At 32.6% G+C, this 25,099-nt stretch overlaps 2 protein-coding genes across 5 annotated transcripts; both read left to right on the forward strand.

The window, feature by feature from the left end:
* The first annotated feature begins 6,578 nt into the window (after positions 1 to 6,578).
* On the forward strand, positions 6,579 to 15,537 carry LOC111291843 (TRAF-like superfamily protein). Of its 4 annotated transcripts, XM_022883956.2 has the most exons (14): positions 6,579 to 6,726; positions 7,406 to 7,630; positions 8,926 to 9,037; positions 9,277 to 9,365; positions 9,465 to 9,533; positions 9,608 to 9,737; positions 10,216 to 10,374; positions 10,751 to 11,099; positions 11,480 to 11,592; positions 12,655 to 12,802; positions 13,077 to 13,552; positions 13,635 to 13,839; positions 13,965 to 14,715; positions 14,841 to 15,537. In XM_022883956.2, the coding sequence occupies exons 2-14, from the start codon at positions 7,450 to 7,452 to the stop codon at positions 14,876 to 14,878; spliced, it is 2,820 nt and encodes a 939-aa protein (XP_022739691.2). In that variant the 5' UTR covers positions 6,579 to 6,726; positions 7,406 to 7,449; the 3' UTR covers positions 14,879 to 15,537. The 4 variants fall into 4 exon arrangements, with proteins under 4 accessions (XP_022739691.2, XP_022739667.2, XP_089601291.1 ...); XM_022883932.2 differs by having other exon boundaries at positions 13,965 to 15,537; XM_089745165.1 differs by having other exon boundaries at positions 7,406 to 7,626; positions 8,925 to 9,037; positions 13,965 to 15,537.
* Positions 15,538 to 23,321: 7,784 nt separating this feature from the next.
* LOC111298530 (short chain aldehyde dehydrogenase 1-like) lies at positions 23,322 to 24,718 on the forward strand. Its single transcript, XM_022893244.2, has 2 exons — positions 23,322 to 23,663; positions 23,744 to 24,718. Exons 1-2 carry the CDS (start codon positions 23,626 to 23,628, stop codon positions 24,537 to 24,539), a joined length of 834 nt encoding a protein of 277 aa, XP_022748979.2. The 5' UTR covers positions 23,322 to 23,625; the 3' UTR covers positions 24,540 to 24,718.
* Positions 24,719 to 25,099: the final 381 nt, after the last annotated feature.

Here is a 25,099-nt window from a genome sequence, read left to right on the forward strand (position 1 = left end):
TTCATGGTGGTGTGGTACATGAAATCGGTTAAGCTTCCATTATCAAATAAGATTCCTTCTAAGTCTTTCAAACTCAATGACATCGGTTCATCTTTTTAGTCCTCTTTCTTTGTCGAAGAACATTTAGCCATGACCATACCCTGGTCAAATTTTCTTTTGACCAAGGTAGAGCTTCCTCCAGTGATCACTTTGATTACCTTGACAATTGTTCTATTATTAGTATTTCAACCCTCATCCTATCTTTACTTATCCTTTTGAACTTTTTATTTCTCATTTTTCTCTTACCTATTTTCTCTGTCCCTTGTGGGTTCTTTATGGTCTCTTTTATAGTCAAACCTATTTTGTCCTCGTCTACATTAGTCTACGAACCTTTTTAGCTTACCTCTCGTGATCAAAGCTTCAATTTCACCTTTTAGATCAACATAGTCTTTGGTGTTGTGGCCTATATCTCTATGAAAGGCACATTTTTTGGTCGAATCCTTCATTGTGTTTTGCCTTTGTGGTTTCGGCCATCTAAGCTCTAAATTCCTTTCAATTTGCATCAAAATCTTCTCTTGAGAGGTATTCAGTGTGATATAGTTTTTTTCTCAGCTGGAGCTTCTTGCCTTATGTTGTCTTCCTCTTGAAGAAAAATCATAGAAATCTTTGCTTTTTTTTACGATCGAGAAAGGGGATGAGCCTTTTTTATCTCGGTTGTTTTTCATTGTAGCTTTAGCTTTTATATATTTCTCGACCATAAGTAAGACGTCAGCTAGCATCTTGGGTGGCTTTAAGGATATGTGGTACTCTCTGTCATTGAATCCACTTGTTAAGGCAACTATAATGGCCATCAGCTCTATGTCTTTCACTCGTAGAGCTTTCATATTAAAACAGGTAACATAGTCTTTCAAAGATTTATTTTTGCCTTAATGGATTGACATTAGGCTTAGAATCATTTTCTTTATTTTTTGACTATTTACAAAGTGGAAGAGAATGGGTGGCTAAGTTTTTTAAATGTTGTAATTGACCTCGACTTGAGACTACTATACCAAGACTGAGTTAAGCCCTTGAGGGTGGTAGCCAAACCCTTACACATCAGAGCTTCATTTGCACCTTTCATCATCATATTAGTTTTATAAAACTCCAAATAGTCAAAGGGGTTAGATGTACCATCATAAGTTTCCAAGGTTGGCATTTTGAATCTTTTTGGAGGCATAGCTCTATCATTTTCTTCCGTAAAGGGCAAAGTCTTCAAGAACTTCAGCTCATCCTCAAAAGCTATTGCCTTTTCTTTTAACTCATTTTTCATAACTTGCATCTGAGCTTTTAAGTCATTACTCAATTAAGGTTTCGGATCGATTTGTTTTGATTTTTAGATTGTTACGTGTGTTGAATTGTGGTTAAGGTAATGATGGGCGATCAAGACATCATGTTTTTCTTCCCTAGAAATCGAATAAGTTTCTACTTCTTCGTAGCTTGATTGTCTTTCTATAGCTTATCAACTAAGGGTGACCAGATCGAGCACCTTTAAGGTGGGGTTATAATTTGTAGCATTTACTTGAGGGCTTATACTTACTTGATTAGGGTCTAAAATTGCTCAATGGTCAAACTAGCCTATTGTGGAGCAGATCGATCTGTGTACTGGCTATTATGTGTTTCTGTTTTAGTCAAAACAACTGTCTCTCCTTCTCTATAGCTCTTTTCCTAGGCGGCATAATTTTAGACTCGATTGATGAGTAAAAAGCCCATTATCTAGCACGTTAAATGTTTGTACAAAGCTCCAACCTGAGAATATCCCTAAAAAAAAAAAAAAGGAAATAGAGAAGTTAGATGCAAAGTGAAGGAGTGTTCCCTATGTTTGCAATCAAATGCTTAAGTTAGAGATCAAAATGAGGGAGGTAGAAAGAAGAGAAATGTATGAAAGTTGGAATGATAGTACCTAGATAACCATATTTATAGGTAAGAGGTAAGGAACTTATAGAGGACAACAATGATGTAACTGAGCTGATGTGGTATTAAATATGTTAAATCAATATGATATGTTAGGTCGGTTCAAATGTCTGAAATGTACATAGCTATTTATTGACAGTCTCTAATAAAAAAAAAGACCACAATACTCTTTTGACCGCTAAATGCTTTTGTCACGGACCTAAATAGGAGTCCTGAATCCCACATCGAACATAATAGGAGGGTCACTGGGGTATAAAAGGGTTCACACCATCTCCGTCTTGTGAGACGCCTTTTGTAGGACAAAACCGTGAGGCCAGGGGGGCCAGAGCGGACAATACCTCACAAGGCTGTGAACCGTGATAGGTAGGCTGATCCAGGATGTCGGAAAGGTGAATGCCCGGGTCTCGGAGCCGCGCGGGTTCAGAGCTTAAGTCTCGACCCGTGACAAGTGGTATCATAGCCAGCCCTAAACCGTTCGATCCACGCCAAGCACCTCGAGAGAGGTAGACAGGGTGGTCAGCCTCCGTGACGAGGGCGTCACGAGGTTGGGTGCGAGAGAATGTCACGGACCTAAAGAGGAGTCCTGAATCCCACATCGAACATAATAGGAGGGTCACTGGGGTATAAAAGGGTTCACACCATCTTCGCCTTGTGAGACGCCTTTTGTAGAACAAAACCGTGAAGCCAGGGAGACCAGAGCGGACAATACCTCACAAGGGTGTGAACCGTGGCAGGTAGGCTGATTCGGGATGTCGGAAGGGTGAATGCCCGAGTCCTGGAGCCGCGCGGGTTCGGAGGATAATTTTTGACCCGTGACACTTCGACATTACCAAATATTGTTAACTTATGATATTCTCCACCATTAACAATATAAAAAATCTGAACCTATGCATTATACTGAGTTTCAACCATTTTCTAAAACTTTTGAAATAATAATTCACTTCAACTTTGGACTTCATTAAGCACAACCAAGTCGACCTAGTTATACAATCATCAATAAAAGTCGTGACCCTCCCAAAGTAGTGACTTTGGATGAACCCCAAACATCATAATGTATAACCATAAAAGGGAGTAGTGGACTTTTAGTAATGCATAATGTCAAACGAAGCACAATGACTATTTGTTAGTTCGTAAATATCACACAGAAAAACTAGAAACGTCAATTTTTACAAATAAACTAGGAAATAATTGTTTTAGATAACCAAAGGAAGCATGCCCCAAATGTCGATGCCGTAACCAGATCTCAGATTTTTTCCTCTCTCTTTTAGAGCCATCTGACGTAACTTGTCAGAATTCTCTAACACCAAGTCCAACAATACAGCTTCTGCAATAGTCTACGTTGTCTGGATATCATGGAACATAAAATTCGGCCGAAAAAATCATAGCACAAGATAAAATTCTGGTTATTTGGGGAATTGACAAAAGATTATAATCTAAAGATGGAACAACTAAGATAGAACCTAAATTTAAAGTATCAATCAAAGATCATTTTCCAATAACAAGAGTCGAAGTACCATTGGCAGCTGAAACAATTGTCAGTCAACTAAGGAGGTAACTCGAATCTTAATGAGATATTTATTTTAATTATATGCATTAGACTTTTCAAAGAAAAATGAGTCAAGCCGTTCTTTGTTTACATCTACAAAAAATTAACAGTAGAATATTTCTGCAAACTCTCCATCTTTGATTATCGTTAATAATTATATCCATCTAATTGATCATATTAAATAATATAAATTTATTTGTTATGTCAATCTATCCAACAAGAAGGAATAATTCTAGCAAAAAAATGTTCACTATGAAAATCATATATTATTTCCTAATTCTAAATATCATATCTTAATCGAATCCAAAAAAATCCTTTTTAACATTAAAACACATTAAAATGCATGAATTTTGTTGTCAGACTTTTTTTTTTCTTCCTAAAATAAAATATTTTTCCATAAGAAATAAACGATTGAAACAATAAATTAGTCTTCATTTTGGGTTTTGCCATAGTGCTGTTATAAGTGCATCAATATACTATTAAGGTAAGGTTATATAGAAGTTTTGTATAATGAATTTTCATCTATAAAAAAAAAAAACTAGATTTTTTGTTTCACATGTGCTATTCCAATTGCACCGTGGCATTGACTGAAGGGTGACCTAAGTCCAAACATAAGTTTTCAACTATAGGTGTAAATAATAAATTAGTACTCATAAATTATTCAGGTTCGATTAAAATAAAACTCGAATTTGGCTCAGTTAGTATCGAATCGAGTGCAAGATCGTCAAGTTAAACAAAGGACACCCAATATCGATCGAAATTGAAAATTAATAAATATTTAAGTCCTTTTAATCTTGTCTTTATCAAGTCCCATAAATTTTCAAGCAAGAATCATGGTGCAGGATCTTGGATTCTTTGATTTTAAAGCTCGGATCAAAGTTTTTCAGGCTTTAATATCATAGCGTCAAATAGGCTTGTAAGAAAGCCAATGAATACAACCAACATAATAGTGAAAAGTACAAATGTCCACTCCATGGCTTGTTAAAACTGTAATATTAAATTGATTAAGCACAAATTAAAACCTTAAAAGAACAAAAAAATAAAATCACCACTAGACACCAAATCAAAATTTCAAAAGCCTCATTTCCAACATCAACAAGAAATCTTTTTTTTACCAAAAAATCACAACCAGAAAACATATAAAGAACAAATTTAGCAAAGAGAACCAAAAGTCATATCAAAGAAACAAAAAATGCACCATCTTTTGGCCTAGGCTTTTAGGTTTACGACTTTTTGGGGGTTTTTGAGAAATCAAAATCGGAGTTAGAAAAAAAATTTTAAGCTGAAAAAGGTTAGAGGAGATAAGAAGAGTTGAAGGTAATTCCAGTGCCGTCAAGCTACCATTGGCGATGATGGATAACGATCGAGACGACGGTCTGATGCTAGATTTTGGGCATAGTTGACGGCTCTTCTTGGGGCTTTAAAGTTAGAGATAGAAAGTTAGATTGTAGAGAGAGAAAAAATAAGGACAAAGAAGAGAAAAAAATTGAATTTTATAGCCACAACATTTTTGTTTTTTGGTTGTTGGAAACAAAACCAAGTGATCGGACAAGTGACTTACGAAATGCCATGGTAGTCGACGCACGCGCATATACATATATATATCATCTGACGTGTCAGCGTCGACGAAACCATCTAACTTTAGATTTTTACTCTAACAGAAGTTGTTAGTCACGTATGGATGCATGACTGATTTTTGTTAAATTGAGTCAATTTGACGAAAAGAAATAGATAAATTAATTCAAAAAAAGTAGTTCATTGATTTTTGAATTAATTAAAATATTATTAAAACTAATATATTACTAAAATTGATATTTAAAAATTATAAATTTTTATAAAATTTTGTACATAATATTTTTTAATGAAATAATTAAAAAATTAAAAATAGAGAAGAACTTAAAAAAAAACTCAAATAAAAGAGAAAGTTAATGACTCGTTTTACTTCGTTTAAAGACCAAATTTATCATTATAGAAAAACAAAAAAACGAAGGCAATAAAAATACCAAGCCAAACACATTCTAACCACGAAAAGGTTGAAAGCCCGTACAGAACAAGCCCAAAACCCTTTTTTCCTTCACCTTCCCATACCAAACCTTTGGTAAATCCAAATAAAAATTAAAGAAAAGGAAAAATCTTAGATTAAAAAAGAAAAAAACACAGTAACGAAAATTAAAATATAAAAATTAGTAAAAAATAATAATTTATATATTTATATCATATAAAATAATTAAAATTAATATATTTATATTATATTTTAAATAAAAATTACGAATTATAATTTCTATTAATATAAAAAAATAAAACATAAAATTTTTATTTTTAAAATTTATAAATAATAATTATTATAATTTTATACTATATTAATTTTATATTTTATTTATATGATATTATTATATTATATTTTAAATTATCGAAAATAACTGTATCCTAAATTTTAACTTATATTTTAAGGTACCCAAAACGAGTCAAAGGTAGGGACGGCAATCAAGCCCGTCCCCGACGGATTTTGGTCCGATCCGACTCTATAGGGTCGGGTTTTTTTTTTGAATTTCGGGTTTCGGGTCGGGGTCGGGTCGAGTAAATTTAAGTAATAGTCGGGGTCGGGTCGGGTTCGGGTATGCCTAAAACCCGACCCTACCCGATCCGACATTATTAAAAAATTATTTTTTAATTAATTAATTAATTATTTATATATATTTATATAATGATATTTTTAAATATTTATATTTAAAAAATAAAATTTTATATTTTAAAAAATAATATTTTATTAATTTCGGATCGGGTCGGATCGGATCGGATACGATTTACATATTGTCGGATCGGATCGAGATCGGATATTAAAATAATTCGGATCAAATCGGGGTCGAATTTGATAAGCAAAAAATCTGATCGAGTTCGGGGCGAGCAAAACCCGCCCCGAATCCGACCTGATGCCATCCCTAGTCAGAGGCGTCACTTTGTCATCGATTCTTCGTAAATTAAGGCCCTTTGTTTATTTTATTCTCTTTTTGATAAAATAAAAAAATTTAGTAGATTATCAAAAATTGAATAAGAAAATTTAAAGAATTTATTATAACTAAAATAAAATTTATTTTATTTTCCTGGGTTCTCTTTTTTCTTCATTGCTCTTTCTCTCTATTTTGCTGCTTCCCTTTTTTCTTTTTTGTGTGTCTTTCTCTCTAGAATCTCAAGAGAAGTGACATAGCCTCATTTGAACCAAAACAAAAACTATATTGACTCTCCCATTCCAGGTTCGTTTTCACCATTCGATCTGTACGATGTCGTCAGAATCATTTTGATTCTTTTCGTTTATTTATTGTTTCTCTTTTATTTTTTTTCATTTTTTTGGGGGTTTGATTTTGATTGGGGTTTTGGGGGTTTTCAATCTGGTGATCTTTATTATTTATTTAGGGGGTTTAATTGGGCTTGCGGTTCAGGCAATTGGGTCTTAATTAGATGCCTTTTTTTTTTGTTTTTGAATTTTGGTTTTTTGGATTGATTCATAAGATTCTGCTTGGTTCATTTTTGAGCTAGGTTAATGATTTTATTAGGATTTTTTAATTATATTGATTATCGTATTATAATTTGAGTGATTGCAGCTGCCGAAGTTCGATAGGTTTTTGAATTTTTATATGGTTTTATGTTAATTTTTTGAATTTTGGAAAATTTTGTTATCAATAGGGTTTGAACCCAAAATCGTGTTTGTATCATTTAGTTTTTGGGTAATTTGGGTATTTTTCCTCGTGACGACGGCGGAAATGTTGATATAATTGTAGTTGGAATATTCGGTTTTGGATACTGTGATGAAAACATTGAGTGGAGGGTATTTGACTATATAGCAATGATGTTTCTGATGATTTTACATTTCTAAGTGAGGTTTAAGAGTTAATAATTTTGAGTGGTTCGTTATTTGGGTCTTGCGTTGTGTAGCAAGTGGAGCTGAAGGAGTGTGCGGAGGACTTTTGAAGGGGAAAATGGCTGGGGTTGCAAGTGAGGAGTCCGGAGTGGGATGGTCCGTGGAGGGGATTTCAAGTGGGCAGCGTTGCCAATTAGGGGAAGCATTGGCAGAATGGAGGTCTTCTGAGCAGGTGGAAAATGGAACACCTTCAACCTCACCCCCTTATTGGGACTCTGGGGACGATGATGATGATGATGGTATGCTTTTGGATCCTTTCATGTTCGGTTGAATTCTCTTTATTCTTTTGAGCACGTGTTTGTATGCCTGTTTATTTTCAACCATAATAAAGTCTATTGAAGCTTTAGATTGAATCCATTATGTATTAAATCCAGTATAATGTCCAAAAACAATGAATGATTAAAAAACTTGAAATGGCCTGATAAAAAGATTGGCTTGCATTCTTTTTTGGGTAGTCTATTGTGATTTTGCTGTCTACATTATGAAATGTGACTGAGGGGTTCGATGATGTTTAAAATTACTTATAATCATAATTACAATTATTGGATTTGGTTGTTGAAGCGAGTATAATGGAGCCACAATTGTCTTGAGATTATTAAATCATAGATGGTTTTGACTTGTTTTGTTGTTGTTTTCCTATTAAGTTATGTTTTTCAAGCTCTAGCTCATTGATTGATGGTTGATTATGGAAGGTTAAGTACTGAAGCCTAGTTCTCATGACACATTCACCTCCTAAGGGATACATGAAGAAAAATATTTCTCTAACCATCCTGTTTCTTTTATCTCCTTTACCCTTACATATGCAAGTTGACTAGATGGATGAAAAGGAGTGGTTTTTGGAGAATTTTTTCCTCTGGACATGTAAAATTTGGACACTCATGATATCTAGTCAAGCAATCGGTTTTTAGGGCTCAGTAATTATTTATTCCATATTTCTTTGTTTCCTTAAATGTCATCTGTAGTGCCAGAAGGAGTTATTTACATTAGATTTTTTGTTTTTTAATGTCATCTGGAGTTCTATAAGGTGTTGTTGGCTGGAACCTGTTCCTTCCTGATGCGTAATACAACTGGAGAAACATATAACATGAGAAGTGAATAGGCTAGCTTGCTAATATGTGATGGTTGTTCTGAACTATTTGAGTGTACTAAAAGTACAAATTAAGCTGGGCTACAGGGTTAGGGAATATTTCTCGAAGTTTTCTCAACCAGTACTTTTCTATATTGCCATGTTAAGTATGAACTGGTTAAATATGTTTTTTTTATTCTTCCCTTTTTTTATGATCAAAAGTTAAACTGAGTTTATTTCTTTATAATGATGGATAGCCTAGCTTGTTAGTAGATGGTGCTTGCTCTGAACTATTTGAGTGTACAGAAAGTACAAATTAAGCTGGGTAGGGAATACATAGCAAGAAGTTTTCTCTACCAATATTCTTTTTATATTCTTATTTTGAGTAGGAAGGGTTTGGAATATGTTCTTGTTATTCTTCCCTTTTTTATGATAGAAACTTCCAAAGCTGAGTTCACTTTTTTATAGGGCCGAAACCTTCTGAATTATATGGGAAATATACATGGAAGATAGAGAAATTTTCGCAGATTAACAAAAGGGATCTTCGCAGTAATGCATTTGAAGTTGGTGGCTACAAGTGGTATGGGGCTTAAATATTATTGGCTGTTATGTTTCTACTTTGCTCTGTCAAATTCATACTTTTCATTCTGGAATTCCTATTCTTTCATATTATATTGAAACTATTTGTGAAGTATATTTACTTTTACACAAACAGAAAAATCTTTTAAACTGTTCATTTGTTGGTCATAAAGAAACATATCGCCTTTTAGCCGTGCAAATTCATTAGTTTTGATTTCAGCCATTTGCTGTGGTTGACAGGTACATTTTAATTTATCCACAAGGTTGTGATGTTTGCAATCATCTCTCACTGTTTCTCTGTGTTGCTAATCACGACAAACTTCTTCCAGGTTTGATGTTATCTGCAATTTCCACTTTGGATTTATTATCATTAATCTGCTATTATGTTGTTGAACTTATATATGATTCCTTGCTCTATTCTGAGACAGGTTGGAGTCATTTTGCACAGTTTACGATAGCTGTTGTGAATAAAGATCCAAAGAAATCAAAATATTCAGGTTGGTTGGCTCAAATTTAGTTTAGTAGTGCTAATAGAGATTATGAGCTATGAGTAACTTGCTTTGGTTTGCAGATACTTTACATCGATTCTGCAAGAAAGAGCATGACTGGGGATGGAAAAAGTTTATGGAGCTCTCAAAAGTTTATGATGGGTTTATAGAGTCTGACACACTAATAATAAAAGCTCAAGTTCAAGTCATCAGGTAATCAGTAATTTATTTATAAGCAAACCTCTGCCTATGGTGCTTCATTCAATGCTTAGACAACTTTTCCTTTCCTAGTGATCTTTATTACATAGCCTTTATAACCAAGTAAGTTCTTCCAATTTCCTTTGGCTTTTTATATGAGTAGTGGCATTACATATAGACTTTGACTGATGTTCATGCTTATCAACACAACTTTTGCAATCCCAGTTCTCGGCAAATATAAGACTTGGGGTGAAACAGTTGATTGATAATTGTTTCATTCAGCCATTGTATTATATCTTTGATGATGAAGTTGGCTTAGTAATGAGGTCATTATAGTTTAAGAAGGTTCCTTCCATGGAGTTGTTTCCTCATTTTGAAATTATGGCCTTGGTATGTTACAACCAAGTTGATATGTTGAGCTAATTTTTGTTTACCTGATTTAGTTTCTTTCCATCTTGATGAGCAAATTTAATATTTTGATTTGGATTTGTAGGGAGAAAGCAGACCAGCCTTTTCGTTGCCTTGATTGTCTGTATAGGAGAGAACTTGTTAGAGTCTATTTGACAAATGTAGAGCTAATTTGTCGCCGTTTTTCGGATGAGAGACGAAACAAGCTAGGGAAGTTGATAGAGGACAAAGCTACGTGGTCAAGGTAAAAGATTTTATACTCTGTACTTTTAATGACTTGTTACTAACTTAGAACACTGAATATCAGTTTTAACTGTGTTCAACATCTATGTTCGAAGGATATGTTATTTTTTATTATCAGTCTGTAGTTCCTATTACCATTGCCTTATGTTCTGCTTAAATTTTCATCTTTTTCCTTATAGCATCAGATTCCTTCTTGCCTTGACCTTATATATCCAGGGTGGCCTAAATTGTTTTCACCTTAGTGATTTTTCTTAATTTTTTGTGCTTGTAATCCTGTTTTGAAAGGCATATATTTGATGATTTTGTTTCTCATTCGGCCATCACCTTTATCTTCTTGTTGCCTTTTTTCTCCAAATAATTGCTTTCAAATTTTGCAGCTTCTGTGCTTTCTGGTTGGGGATTGACCAAAATGCCAGGCGCCGAATGTCCAGGGAGAAAACAGATGTGATTTTGAAAGTAGTTTTGAAGCACTTTTTTATAGAGAAGGAAGTGACATCTACTTTGGTAATGGATTCACTTTATAGTGGGTTGAAGGCTCTAGATGGCCAAAGTAAGGGCAAGAAAGCGAATTCAAAATTATTGGATGCTGAAGAAATGCCAGCTCCAATTGTTCGCGTGGAAAAAGATATGTTTGTGTTAGTGGATGATGTGCTACTACTTCTAGAAAGGGCTGCTTTGGAACCATTACCTCCTAAAGATGAGAAAGGTCCTCAGAACCGAACAAAGGTAAGTTTCTGAATATTGATTATATGTTAAAATGAGTATGAAAACCACATGGGTTTAAGCAAGTACAGAGTAATTTGTAAAGTTCCGTTTTAAAATTTTTGTAGTTAGATGAAAACATATTTAGTTGAATTTTTTGACTTCTGTTTCCAATACATGAGTTCTGGATTGGTGCCTATGAATAGATGCTTTCTCTTCCCTGGAAGCAAATGCTTTTCCCATATACCTTTGTGGAAAAGTTAATTCAAGCCCCTAGCCTGGCAAATTAATTCTTTTTACAGCAACAATGAGCAAAGCTTTTTCCTGTACATGGATTTTTATTTTGGGTATGAAAATGGGGTTTCAGCTTTTTCTTGCTCAGCGAGCCTTTTCATTTTATCTAGGATGGGAATTCTGGAGAAGATTTCAACAAGGATTCAATTGAGCGTGATGAAAGGCGTCTTACAGAATTGGGTTGCAGGACAGTGGAAATATTTGTTCTCGCTCATATTTTCAGGTATCATATTTGTTGATTTTTCGGTCAAGAAATACTAGCTTGTTGATTTTCCCCATTACTTGTGAAAATACTGGAATGTGTCCTTATAACTAGGACCAGCCTCAAAATATACATGCGTGTATAAATATAGATGATTTATGTGTATGTATATAACATTTTCTTGTTTGTCCTATCAAGTAATGGACCCAAGGGAGTATTAAGTTTTAACTGTCAATAAGTTGCTCCATTTGGTTCGTGGAAATCTTGAGGGAAAGGAAAGAAAAAACAGTTGTGTTTACACTTGAATTCTTTTTTAATGTACCTCCACATTTTTCTGTGGGAGTTTAAAAGAAACAAATGGAGGATAAATAGTTGATGAGAGTTGCTGTATAATTTAAATGGATCGCTGGCTCCTATATTTTTTCTAGACATTTTCTTTTTCTTGAAATTGCAAAATTTAAATGATTTTTGATAATAGAAGTCAACTTGTGGCAGCAAGACTTTTATTTTTTTAACTTATTGTGAGGATTTACTGAGCTTGGCATAGAATTTCCTTAACACTGACTAAAAATATATTCTGGATCCATCAATTATATTTTATCTGTTGCTTTAAAATTTAGTTTAGCATGCAGTTTTTTCTTATAAAATCAATTTAACTAATTTTTTTCATTGGGACTTGGGATTCTGCATTCTCTTACACGAGGCATCACTATATCTGCTTGATTTGCCCCGTCACCATGGCAACACTATCCACCATGGTGTATGCACTGGCACAGCAATGTCTTCTCTTTTAGTGGGAGAGGGCAATATCTTAGTAAACTTATTAGCTGAAATAGTACTCTATAGCACATAGGGCATTGTCTTATTTTCTGATCGCTTAATTGCATATAATTAGTTGTTAATGGAGTTAGTCATGATTTTGGGTTCCTTTAGGTGACCGCTTTGGTCAGCTTGATGGAAAGATTGGATTCTTAATTTTCACATAGTGTTTAAAACTTATATTCATCAATCTCCATAGGATATTAATGGGATGATACTCACTTGTTTGTACCCATGGATCCCTAATTTTTTGCTTAAATACAGCAACAAAATAGAAGTTGCCTACCAGGAAGTTGTTGCTTTGAAGAGGCAAGAAGAACTCATCCGTGAAGAAGCTGCATGCTTGGCTGAAAGTGAGCAGAAGGCTAAACGAGGAGCATCTGAAAAAGAGAAAAAATCAAAGAAAAAACATGTATAATTCCTTTTTTTTTTTCTTGGCATGGTAGAATCTTAGCTGATATCAAAATAAACACTCTCCTGGGACCACCCAAGCGCAATAAAATGGAATAAAATGAGGTTTTACATTTTCCCAAATTTATTTTTTAAATTTACTTTTGGAAGCAATTTGAAGTATATGTTTATTTTTCTAACTTTCATTTTTAAAGACTTAAAGATGGTGAATAAATTTGTAAAGTTGTTTGTTCCCCTTCTGAATGCAATGCATTTTCCCTGCTTACATACTGCAGGCTAAGCAAAAACGGAATAATCGGAAAAGCAAAGATAAAGGAAGGGAGGAGAAGGCTATTCTGGCTGCACTTGAGAATCACCAAGATGACAACCAAGATGATGAAACGGATGCCTCTATGATGGTGGAGTTGCAGCCAGTGCCCGAAAAATCTGATGTTCTGGGTGATGTTTCTGATGTTTCTGACTCAGTTGATGGTGCCACTGAAGTTCTTCAGCCTGACTCAGAAGACAGAGATGCTAGTCCTGTTAATTGGGATACAGATACATCAGAAATCCATCCTCCCACAGAAGCCAGTAGCAGTGGAATAAGTGGACTATCGTGTGTACAAAATGGAGTAGCTGATAAAAGGAGCCCATCTATAATGGATGATAGTTCATCAACATGTTCGACAGACTCAATACCCTCATTGGTAATGAATGACCCCTATAAAGGGAACTCATTCTCAAACAACCAAAATCAGAAATCGCCTAGCAGGTAAAGTGTTGCTTAGGTTTCTTTCCATGCTTCTGGATGATAAAATATGGTATTTATCTCATCTGGCTCTTCAAATTTGTAGTGGGAAGAACCAGCGCGGCAAAACATCAAGTGATGGCAGTAGTTGGACTACAGAAACTGATAATCAGGCTTCTTGTCCTGCATTAGATGCAGGGGACCATAATGATGTTTCTGAAAGTAGTAAGGCTGGTGAATCTGAGTCTGAGGCTTCTGTTTCATTCTTGCTGGATCAGACAAAGTGGGTTGAGCAGGATGCTGTTAAGAAGGTGGTGTATTTTTATATATTTATGTCCATATTATTAAGCTCTTAAATTTTTTTGTTACTTTACAATTGTACTGCTTCTACAGCTTGAGGGCTCAATGATTGACATTTACCTTTTCTATGTAATAGGAAGTTATTTTGGTGCAAAAGAAACCAAGCACCCAAGATCCACTTGATTTAAAAAGACCTAAAGAGAAGACAGCTGCTATACCATCCTCTCCAAGAAGTCCTCCAAGAAATCTGCGACCTACTGCTCAATTTAGGTCAGAGTACAAGAGTGCTAGTGGTGTAGATTCTATGCCAGTGAGGAAGGCATCGTCAAATGGCCTGCAACATAATGATCAACCTGCATCTTTGATTTCATCATTCCAAATGATTGGTTTATCAAAATCTGAGACTCAGAAGGCTGCAACTCCGAAACCAGCTGAAAAACCTGTGACCCCACAGGTGCCTGTGATGTCAAGGCCCTCTAGTGCTCCTCTTATTCCTGGTCCTAGGCCAAGTGCTCCTGTTGTTTCTATGGTTCAAACAACTCAGATTCTTGCTCGTTCAGTTAGTGCAGCTGGCCGTTTAGGTCCTGACCCATCCCCAGCTACTAGTTATGGTCCTCAATCTTATAGAAATGCCATAATGGGTAACAATGTTGCTTCTGTTTCATCTGGTTTTACTCATCCCAACTCCCCTAGCTCAAGAGTTAACCCATCACTAGCATACTCACAGCCACCCGCCTTGGTATCTGCACCAGTGTATATACCCCAGAGGTCAGAGAGGATGGAGCCAAATTCTGTCCAATCAGGCTTTCCATTTGGCATAGTAACTCGGGATACTTTCCCGAATGCACCCCAGTGGATGGAGAGTTCTCAAAGAGATGGCAGTAGAAGTATGCATTCTGATCCTTCTTCATTGCTTAGTGAGATCCAAAATCTTGACTTGTATAAGTCTGTGCCTAATGGATCACGGGAACACTTCTCTACTGATTTTTCATCCTTTACATGTGCACGTCAGACCCAAGGTGCCTTGGCAGACGAGTTTCCACATCTTGATATTATCAATGACTTGCTTGATGAGGAACACAATGTTGGGAGAGCAGATAGGCCAGGAACAGGCTTCCATTCTCTTGGCAATGGATCACATTTATTAAATCGGCACTTTTCTTTTCCACCCAATTTGGGCATGTCGGGTGAGATGCAATCTTCGAATGGCTCATGCAGGTTTGAGCGAGCAAGGAGTTACCATGCTTATGGGTTCCAACGAGGTGACAGTATTTCCTCAGGCAACCATTTTGATACATCAAGGGAATTTATTCCGCAAGCTAGACCCCTACCTTATGCCAATGGGCAAATTGATGGATCGGTCCCAACCCAGTGGCCAATGGCTTCTTCGGATCTGTCTTTACTCAGCATGAGGAATGCAGCAGATGTTGGCAGTTACCCATTCTACAGTCCAGAGTATTCTAATCTGGCATGTGGCGTCAATGGCTATACATTATTCCGACCTTCCCATGGACACTGAAAAAGGCAACCAACGACGGAGTTATCCCAGTGTAATGATGTATTTGAGTAAATTTGTTGGGTCTTATTAGATTTGGAGTGAGTTTGTAATCTTTTCACAAGGAAAACAGATCGTAAAGAGTGTTACTGCCCTCTTTGCATCAAGCATTTTTAGTTTTAAAAGAAATGAGGCTTTCGTATATTTCTTTTCAGGTTTTTGGTTTCCACATCACATTCCTGCCTAGTATCGATGCTAAAATCATTTTACGTAGCATTTTCAGGTATGCTGTACTTTTGCCCATAAAATAACTATTTGAAGCCATGCAAAGGAGATCAATATTAAGTACCCACTTATGATAATAATTGGGGTTTATGCCATTTAGGTTTTAGCTTAAGTTTCACCGATGGAGTTTGATCTGCATAGATTTACCTTGGATATCGAACAGATCGTATCACATCCCTGGAACCAAAATGATTGATTTTTTAGATTTGAAATTTTAAAACATGATATCGAAATAAACGACAAAAAAAAAGTAAACAAAACATAAATTGTCATGCCTATGATTTCCTTAAAGATAACTTTTTCTGTTTTGTTCACCATTTTTAATGGAAAATATTAGTACTATCAAAGAAGTTTCATGCACATTCTCATAAATCCTCAGTCTTCAGTTGTTTGGCAATGCAAGAAAATGTAGATGGTCTAAATTTTATTAAGATTGACTTTGAACGAATATCCAGCTAGTTCATCATCATTATCATACGCCATCAAGTAGATTCAACACATGTTTTAGGTATAGGGATGTAGTCAAATTAGATTAAAACTCCAAAATCTGATTTTAATTAAAAAAATTTGGAATAAATATGCTAGTACTTAATTTACGTGCGTTGAAAATCTTTCGAGTGTTGCAATTTCATGCTTTGTTTAGTTTTTGAAATTTCAAAAACAGTTAAACAAAATTGATTTTCTTTTTTTTATTAATGTCATGAATAATTTTTAAATTATAATGTAATGTTTAATATGATATCTGAATTTTTAATATTTTTAATGTAATAGTTAAAAAAAATTAAAAGCAAAAAAAAAAAAAAAATCTTAAGACATCATGATATAATATTTTAGTTACAGTTTCCAGCATTTTAATGTATGAAGAATTTAATGAATCTTTCTTTAGTTGTTACTACTTCCAATTTGTTAACAGTATTTTTGGATCCAAAAGATAAATTAATTTTTTCTTTCATTAGAAATTGTTAAAAAATAATCAAAAATATTTTCGATTTTTGAGCTAATCTGACATGTATAATATCACGTTAATTTGATTATATTATTATTATTTTATCCACAAACTTTTTGTACGTTTCGATTATAAATAAAGTTATTTAAGTATTATCTATCTTATTATTTTTTTCTTACTCCATTTAGTTTTCATTCTTTTTTCAATCTCCTCTAATTGACCACTGATTTTCACTCGAGCGTTGAAGTGTAAACATAAAAAAAGTTCTCTATTTTTGCCCTTAACTGCTTTATTTAATTTTTTGTGATTTCAAGATTGTTACCCTTAACTTAGAGCTAGACATCAATATTTAGTGTGACAAGTAGGAGGCATACATTTTTTAGCCGGATTAGTAACATCCTACCCAGAAATAGAGCTAACAGTCCCAGCCAGGACCGAAACACACAACAGCCAACCTATGGACTGACCTACACCGATACAAGCAAGGCCAAACATGGAATAATTTCAAGTCTTTGCCGAACAAATCCAAACCCTAAAATAAATGCCCCAAAGCATAACACACTCTAAGCCTGAAAAGTACCCGATTTGGTCACCCATCATAGACAATTAATAGAAAGACAACCAAGGTACGAAGAAGTTGAAGCCTCATCAACCTCTAGAAGGGAGAACATGCCGTTTCAGCTACCCATCATCACTATTCTAGCCATAACTCTACCTATGCAAGTACACAACAATCCGAACAGACTGACTTCAAATCCCAGTCAAACAGAGATTTGAAAGTCAGGATGCAAGCCATGAAGAAGGAAATAAAAGGAAAAGCCGCATCCTTTAAGGACGAGCTAAAATTCCTAAAGACCTTACCCTTTATTGAGGAAATCGACCGAACCATGCCTCCAAAAGATTTATAGAACTGAACCCAAACAACCTGATAGAAAGGTGATATATTTGGTTCATGAGCTGAACTATAGAAATTTATAAAGCTTTTATGCCCAAAGAGTTCAGGGAGAATGGAGAATTTGTTGGTGGCAGGGTTGAAAATTTATTACGTGCAAGGAGAAAGTGACCCATACCTTTGGCTGTAACATATAAGTAAGACATTGCAAGACTGCAAGATCATGATAGATCCCGTGGCACAAGGGTCAAAAGAGAGGTGAATTGCTTGGCCTTGGGTGGAGCCATTGTCTGGATACTAATTTGAACTTGATAACTGTCTTTGTTAGCAAACGCAATAGAATCTCCATGATAATATCATCATTACTAGCAATGATATCGGTCGAAGGCAATGATGAAGCTAATATCTTCTTTTGATATGAAGAAGTCATTCTTTTGAAAATTTTCTGTAAAATTTGGACATCAAAACCTTGAAGAAATGTTAAACCCTGAAAAAGGGACATCAAACAACTAAGATTCTCTGTCCCTCCGTTGAAATCTAGGAACCCCATTTGGTTTTTTCGTAAAATATATCTTACGCTGCCTTCGGGGTTGTTGGTCAAACACTGCCAGTTCTGATAAACTTGCTTGTTCTGTTTGCATGTTTGTCCATATTTAAATCTAAGACAGAGGCAAAAATATTTGTAGGCACCAATTTTGTTTTTCTTTTTTATTATTATTTAAATATAATTTTGTTTATGTTATTATTTTTATTATTATTATTAATCTTTAAAACAAAAGAAAAAAAAAAGTAAAAAAAAAGGTCTTTGATTTCAACTCTGACAGTCGAAATCAAACTATCAGAGTAATCTAAATTTCTCCTTAACATTGCCTAACTTGACAGCATAAAATTCGGTGACCAAAAGTCACATGATAGACATAAATTTTTCACAAAAAAAGATCCCAAAAGATATGGGATCTTGAATCCTCAAAGCTCTATAAATAGCACTAAGTTTTGCAAAAACAAAAGGACATAAAGAACAAAAAATGAGGAACACATAATTAAAAAAAAACAACAACAAACACAAAAAAAAAATTTTTTAAGAATGAAAATTTCGATCTAGGAAGTTGCAGATTGTTTTTGAAAAATCTAAGCTTAAAAAGTGTTTAGAAAGCAAAAAAGATCATTGGGGGAATTTTTTAAAATTTTTGAAAATTTTTTTGGGTCAGAAGAAACTGAAAAAGTTTAAATTTTTTTATGACGGTTGAATTTTTCGACACTAAAATTTGAAAAAGTTTAAATTCTTCGATGACTGTTGAATTTTTTGATCACAAGAATTTGGGAATCTTTGATTTTTTTTACGCCGTTGAAGTTTTTGACCATCGGTGCATGGTGACAACCGACTGAAAATTGAGCTCCACGACAGTCAGTATAGAGGCTGGGTTTTCTAGAGAGAAAAGTCTGGGTAAAAAAAGAAAGGGGAAAGGAGAAAATAAAGAAAAAAAAAAAGAAACAGGCATTTTATAGGCCCTTCAAAACGATGTCGTTTTGGACGTCTGGATCGAACTCGACCTGTCCAGGATCTACGCACCGATCCGACCCATTTCGCAGGTTTTTCTTTTTCTTTTTCTTTTTATTTTTCATTTTGATTTTGATTTTGATTTTTATGTTATTTTTTTATGATGTTATTATTATTATTTTATATTATTACTAGTAATAATTTAAAAAATATATAAATAAATATAATAAAAAATAAAACTAAAATAAAATAAAGACCTAAAAAAATATAAATAAAAAAATTTAATAATAATAACTATTTAAAGGAAATAAATTCTATTACAAGCAAAAATATTATTTAAATTTCACCAAAATGTTGGGATTATTTAAAAAATAATTTTTGCTAAAAAATAAAAAATAAATTGTTTAAATGAATCTTTTAAATGCAATTTTTAGAGAAAGCTAAAAGAGTTTAATTTTCTTTAATTATTGCAAGCAAAAATAATTTTTTAGATTTTATCATAGAGTTTGGATAATCCAAAATTATTTTTACTAAAATAAAGATTGATTTAAATAATGTAAAATAATAATAAAAAATAATAAAGAATGAAATTAATAATAATTGATATCTTGAATTTTTTTAAATATATATATAAAAAATTGAAAGAGTTCGATTTTCTTTAAACAAGAGATTAATATTTAGATTTCACTGGTGAGTCGAGATAATCTAAATTTCTTCTTATAAAAAAATATTAACAAATAAATAATACAAAATTTTAAAATAACCATAATATTTAGATTCCATCGAAGAGTCGGGATAATATTAAAATTTGTTATAAATTTTGGAAACTCACCAAAGAGTCGGGATATTCCTAAATTTTTTTTTTAAATAAGTAATTAAAATATCTTATGACGAAATTTCAAGAATTTTATGAATGATCAATTTTCTCGAAATATTTTTTAAATAGTGATTTTCTATAAATTTCACCAAAGCATTGAAGAATTTATAGAATACGAAATAATAATAATAATGTTAATTTCGAAACAGAGAAAAATATTTTAAAATAAATTTTAAGACATTAAACTTAAATAAAAAAGATCTCATTATCAAAATTATAGGATTACGCATGTTTAAATGGTACTATTCTTCGAACAGGAGACATGAAGGTACTAATACTTTTTTCACTCGTAACCGTACTCCCGGACCTTGTCTTGATTTCGCAAACTTAAACTTCTTTTAGTAAGTTTTAATTAATTTTAAATTTTTTTACTAAAAGATAATATTTTAGGTAACCAATCACATCCTATAAAAAGATTTGTGACGACTTCAAAAATTTTTACCAAGTCTAGAGATCGAGTCTCTCCGAACGTAAAATCATTATGAAAATATTTATCACTACATTGGGTTTTTTTATTATTGTCTTAAATTCCTAAGGAATCATTTAGATATAAATATGATGTCTCTTCCTTTTCTAATTTGTGATTATTGTAATCTATAAGAAAGAAACCAACTCTATGGGGGAAATTTTAGAAGGCAATTACACAACAGAGAAGGCATACAAATTTTATATAACCTTGAAACTTCATTTGAAATTAACGTAGGATGCATATAGGAAGTAAAGGCATCATTATCTTAAGGCAAATTTTGTATTGAGGATTATACGAGTGATTAGTCATACTGTTGATATAATAATTAATGGATCAATCTAATATACATATATTTTCATCTCATGTTATCTAAAATTGTGACATATGGATTACCACATATGCAACCTTCATTTGTCATGTAGGATCATTAAGATGTCATATATTCATTTTAAGTTTTTAAGTCATTCAATCTTAATTATCCCTTTTTTATGTCTTTCATTAGGGTTTAGAGTCAATAATGCTTCATATTCCATTCTTGATCTATTACTTCCTCTTTATCTTTATTCATTTTTCATTTATTTCAATTATATATATTATATTTTTTTATTCAAGAGACAATGAATCTTTTTTATAGCTTGAAAGAAGATGAATTCGTATTATTAAAATTCTTAATATAAGTAATTAATTGTCTTCTTTACTCATTATTATTTATTTATTACTTTTAATTTTCATTCTCTAAAAAAAAAAAAAACTAATTCATCTAACCAATGATTGTAAGTATAAATATTTTTTTCACTTAATTTTTTAAAAAAATTAATTCTTTTAGAAGGTTTATCAAGTACATTTATCCATATAAATGATCTCTTAAATAGATATTGATTGTTAACTCTTTATCTTCCTCTTTTCTCAAATTCATTTTTGTTTCTAGCATTTTTTTTTTAATTTTCTCCTTCTATTGAAATTGAGAAATACAACAATCTTTCCTTTGTTTGAAGAATCCACTAAAAAAAAATTTTATTGTTTTAGAAGGAATCATCAAATTTAAAATTTATTTGATAATTATCTAACCACTTATTTTTCGTTCAAGTTATTTACAATCACTCTTATAATACAATTATTTTTTTTTTTTTCAATTTTGCTGTTATAATATGTATTAAATAATTAAATGATAAAACCACAGCAAAGCGCTGTACTTCACTATTTTTAAGCACCGAATCAAAAAGACAAAAGCCAGTACCAAGTCAGGCCCTCGTTTTGTTTGGTCTTTAATGCAACCTTAAATGGGGCTGAGTTTTGTTTGGGTAAGTGGGCCTGGGAATGATGTAAAAAGAGATGGAGAGTTCGGTTTCCATAGCAGGAAACTTGAAAGAAAAGCTGTTCGAATCTGCTGGTTGATGGAGGCTATAGGCAGCATAACCAATCGCTCCTTGGCCATGACTATCCACAGCCTAATGTCTTAATTTGGTGTTTCAAAATTTGATACTTTTGGTGGGAATCCAGGTTTTGGATTCCATTGCTCTTGGTGACTTCACTTTTTTGCATTAGTATCATTTCTTCTGTTTCATTTGACATTGGCTCAAAGTTTCCACTATGTTGAATTTTAATTTTTATTTTGTCTCTTCCAGAAATAAAGTTTGAAATTGATCTGCAACAAATATCCAAGGACTGTTTTTATTTACCTAAAGTATTTATATTCTATGCACGGTTTATAATGAACTACATAATGACATCTCATTAAAAAATTAATTTTAAATATATTTTTAGAATTCATTTATTTTCTTTTTAAGATTTTAAGATTTTAAAATTATTTTTTTATGAGGTGTCATTGTCATTGATAGTATATGACATGTATATCAGGAATATCAATTTTACTTATATTAAATGGAAAACTTAATTTATTATCCGATTAAGTATAAGAATAAAGATGAGTAATATAATATCCGTCCATACTCGTATCTTATATATATTTATATATATTTAGTAAATAAATTTTTTATTAAATAATATAAATTATTATTTTATATTAATTAGAATTAATATGTTTTTATTAAAAATAAATATTAATATATATTTATAAAAAATTATCTAAATATATAAAATAAAAATAAAAATAAATTCAAAAATTTTATTTTTATTTTTTTAAAAGTTAAGCGTATGGGGATTACCCATACCCATTAAATACCCACGGAGATAAGAATGAAAATAAATTTAAAATATCCATTAAGTATGGATATAGAGATGATTATAATATAAAAATCCAAAGATAAAGATAGACAATGCTTTACCCTACTTATACCTTATCCATTGACATCCCTAATGTATATATAACATGCATACACAATGCATCAAATGTAAACTCCTATTTAATATTTTTTAGGCTTAATACTTAAATAAAATTTTGAACTTTATTTCATAATGCAAACGAGTCTTCAATTTTTTGTTGCTTGAAATTAAGATTATGAAATTTTATTTTATTGTAATTATACTCATTGAATCTTAAAATAAAATGAATAATATCCGATTGATAGAATTTTTAAAATAATATTTTCTTAAATATTTATTATTTAATTCATCTAAATGAATCTGAATAAATTTTTTTTATAAATTAAATCATCTAATTAAAAAATTTAAACAAAAAAATTAAATATTTTATACCGTCAAAGTTTTAATTATCATAAAATAAAATTTTATAATCTTAATTTTATGTAATAAAAAAATTTATTTACATTTTAAAGTAAAGTTTTAGGGCATATTTAGGTATTATACCTATTCTTTAGAAATTCTTATCTTGTCAAGTGCTCTCTCTCTTACATAGGTAAGGACCCACTTGAACCCTTTTTTCACCCATAATGTCAAAGGCAAGGCACCGGCTATGATTAGTTTTGCTTTTAAATAAAGATTTCGTAATACAGCTTAAGCTGTTTCTTAAAGCTGTTGCAATAATATTCGTTAAAAAGAAAGGGCACGCAATTGACCAAATTTTTATATAGACATTGTTTTAGAATACTGCATTCCAGAAGGCTGAAGCCTCCTTGAAATTCTTATCCTAATTTTCAAGCTTTGAATAACTTCATTTAATCCAATTTGGCTTAGTCAAGTCAAGGCGACATTGTCTCTAGTTAATTAAATATATATTTTTTGTTTTTTTTTTGGGTCAGACACAGAATTCAACCTTTCTGTGATCTAGTACTCCATACTTTACATTTATATGGTGTTCAGATTAATTGTTTTATCTGTCTTCTATAAGAGCACAAGGAACCTGCTATAATTTAGAATTAAATCTTCAAGAATTAATCTTCATTGCAGCAGTGATTTCTCATCGATTTGAAGGAAAGATGAGCGCCAGTTCTTCAGAGGCTTCGAACATAAGAAGGTAAGGAAAAACACCCAGAAATGATTGCCTTATTTAACTGATTCCAATTAACCTTGTTTAATTGATTTCTTCCTTTACAGGCTAGAAGGTAAGGTGGCATTGATAACCGGAGGTGCTAGTGGCATAGGTGAGAGCACAGCAAGGCTTTTTGTCCAGCATGGTGCAAAGGTCCTCATTGCAGACATCCAAGATGATCTCGGACAAGCTATTTGTCAAGAGCTTGGAGAAGAAAACATCACATATGTTCACTGTGATGTTACATTGGACTCAGACGTCGGAAGTGCAGTTGATTTAGCTGTCTCCAAGTATGGAAAGCTTGATATCATGTTCAACAACGCTGGTACAACCAGCCCTGACAAGAATATAGTTTCTTCAGATGATGAGAGATTCAAGAAGGTTCTTGATGTCAATGTGTTTGGAGGGTACTTGGGTGCCAAACACGCTGCCAAGGTGATGATTCCAGCCAAGAAAGGATGCATTCTCTTCACTTCAAGCGTATTCTCAGTCATAGCTGGCACTGATGCCGGACATGCCTATGTGACATCAAAGCATGCACTTGTGGGGTTGGCTAAGAATCTGTGTGTGGAGTTGGGACAGTATGGAATAAGAGTAAATTGCATTTCGCCACACGGAGTGGCGACTCCACTGCTAAGAAGACCGTTCGGCATGATGGCGAAGGAGAAATTGGAGGAGGTGGTTTCCATGGGGGCAAACTTGAAGAGGACGGTGTTGGAACCAGAAGATGTGGCTCAAGCTGCTCTGTATTTAGCAAGTGATGAATCCAAGTACGTAAGTGGACTCAATCTGGTCATTGATGGAGGCTACAGCACCACCAATCCCTCAATGTCAACGGTTATCAAGAGCCTGTTTTCTTAATTTACGGAACAACGTTCACAATACATAATAGCATAATATATTGTCATTTTAAGCCAGATTGCTATAATTTGTACTAAATAAAAAAAATGAATATTATGTCATTTTAGAAATGCATTTTTATTCAATTAATGTATTCATCATTTAGTATGAATTTGTGTGAATTTGTCTTGTTTTGCTCATCTTAGTTTGTATATGTTCGCAATCCTACAAAAGATTATTAAAATACAAATATGAACATTCAATATATTTAGACATAAAAGGAAAATAAATATTATAATTTATTTAGTTTCAATTTAGTTTTGACATTTAAATTTGAAATGTTAATTAGATAGTACTTAAAATTTAGGTAAGAATATTGAACATTTAAGACAAAATAAATGTAATTAATTTAAGAAGAACATTTTTTTATTTAAAATGTATAAAATTAAATATAAATAATTAAATACAAAACACATGACATTTATTTAAAAGTGTTCACATATTTAGAAGTCAAGTTATCTATGTAGTACAATTATCATTTATGCCAAAAACTTTGATTTTAATATATTTATATAAGATAT

This window comes from Durio zibethinus, chromosome 16 (assembly GCF_047325235.1).
Source record: "Durio zibethinus cultivar Kanyao isolate XHJ-2024 chromosome 16, ASM4732523v1, whole genome shotgun sequence".
Lineage (NCBI taxonomy): Eukaryota > Viridiplantae > Streptophyta > Magnoliopsida > Malvales > Malvaceae > Durio > Durio zibethinus.

Excerpts from the sequence above, each read along its gene's own strand:
- LOC111298530 (XM_022893244.2), top strand. The coding sequence starts at position 23,626 with ATGAGCGCCAGTTCTTCAGAGGCTTCGAACATAAGAAG. Across the intron at positions 23,664-23,743 it reads GAGGCTTCGAACATAAGAAG|GCTAGAAGGTAAGGTGGCAT; the intron begins GTAAGGAAAAAC and ends CTTCCTTTACAG.
- LOC111291843 (XM_089745164.1), top strand. The coding sequence starts at position 7,450 with ATGGCTGGGGTTGCAAGTGAGGAGTCCGGAGTGGGATGGTCCGTGGAG. Across the intron at positions 9,534-9,607 it reads AAAGAAATCAAAATATTCAG|ATACTTTACATCGATTCTGC; the intron begins GTTGGTTGGCTC and ends TTTGGTTTGCAG. Across the intron at positions 13,840-13,964 it reads AGCAGGATGCTGTTAAGAAG|GAAGTTATTTTGGTGCAAAA; the intron begins GTGGTGTATTTT and ends TCTATGTAATAG.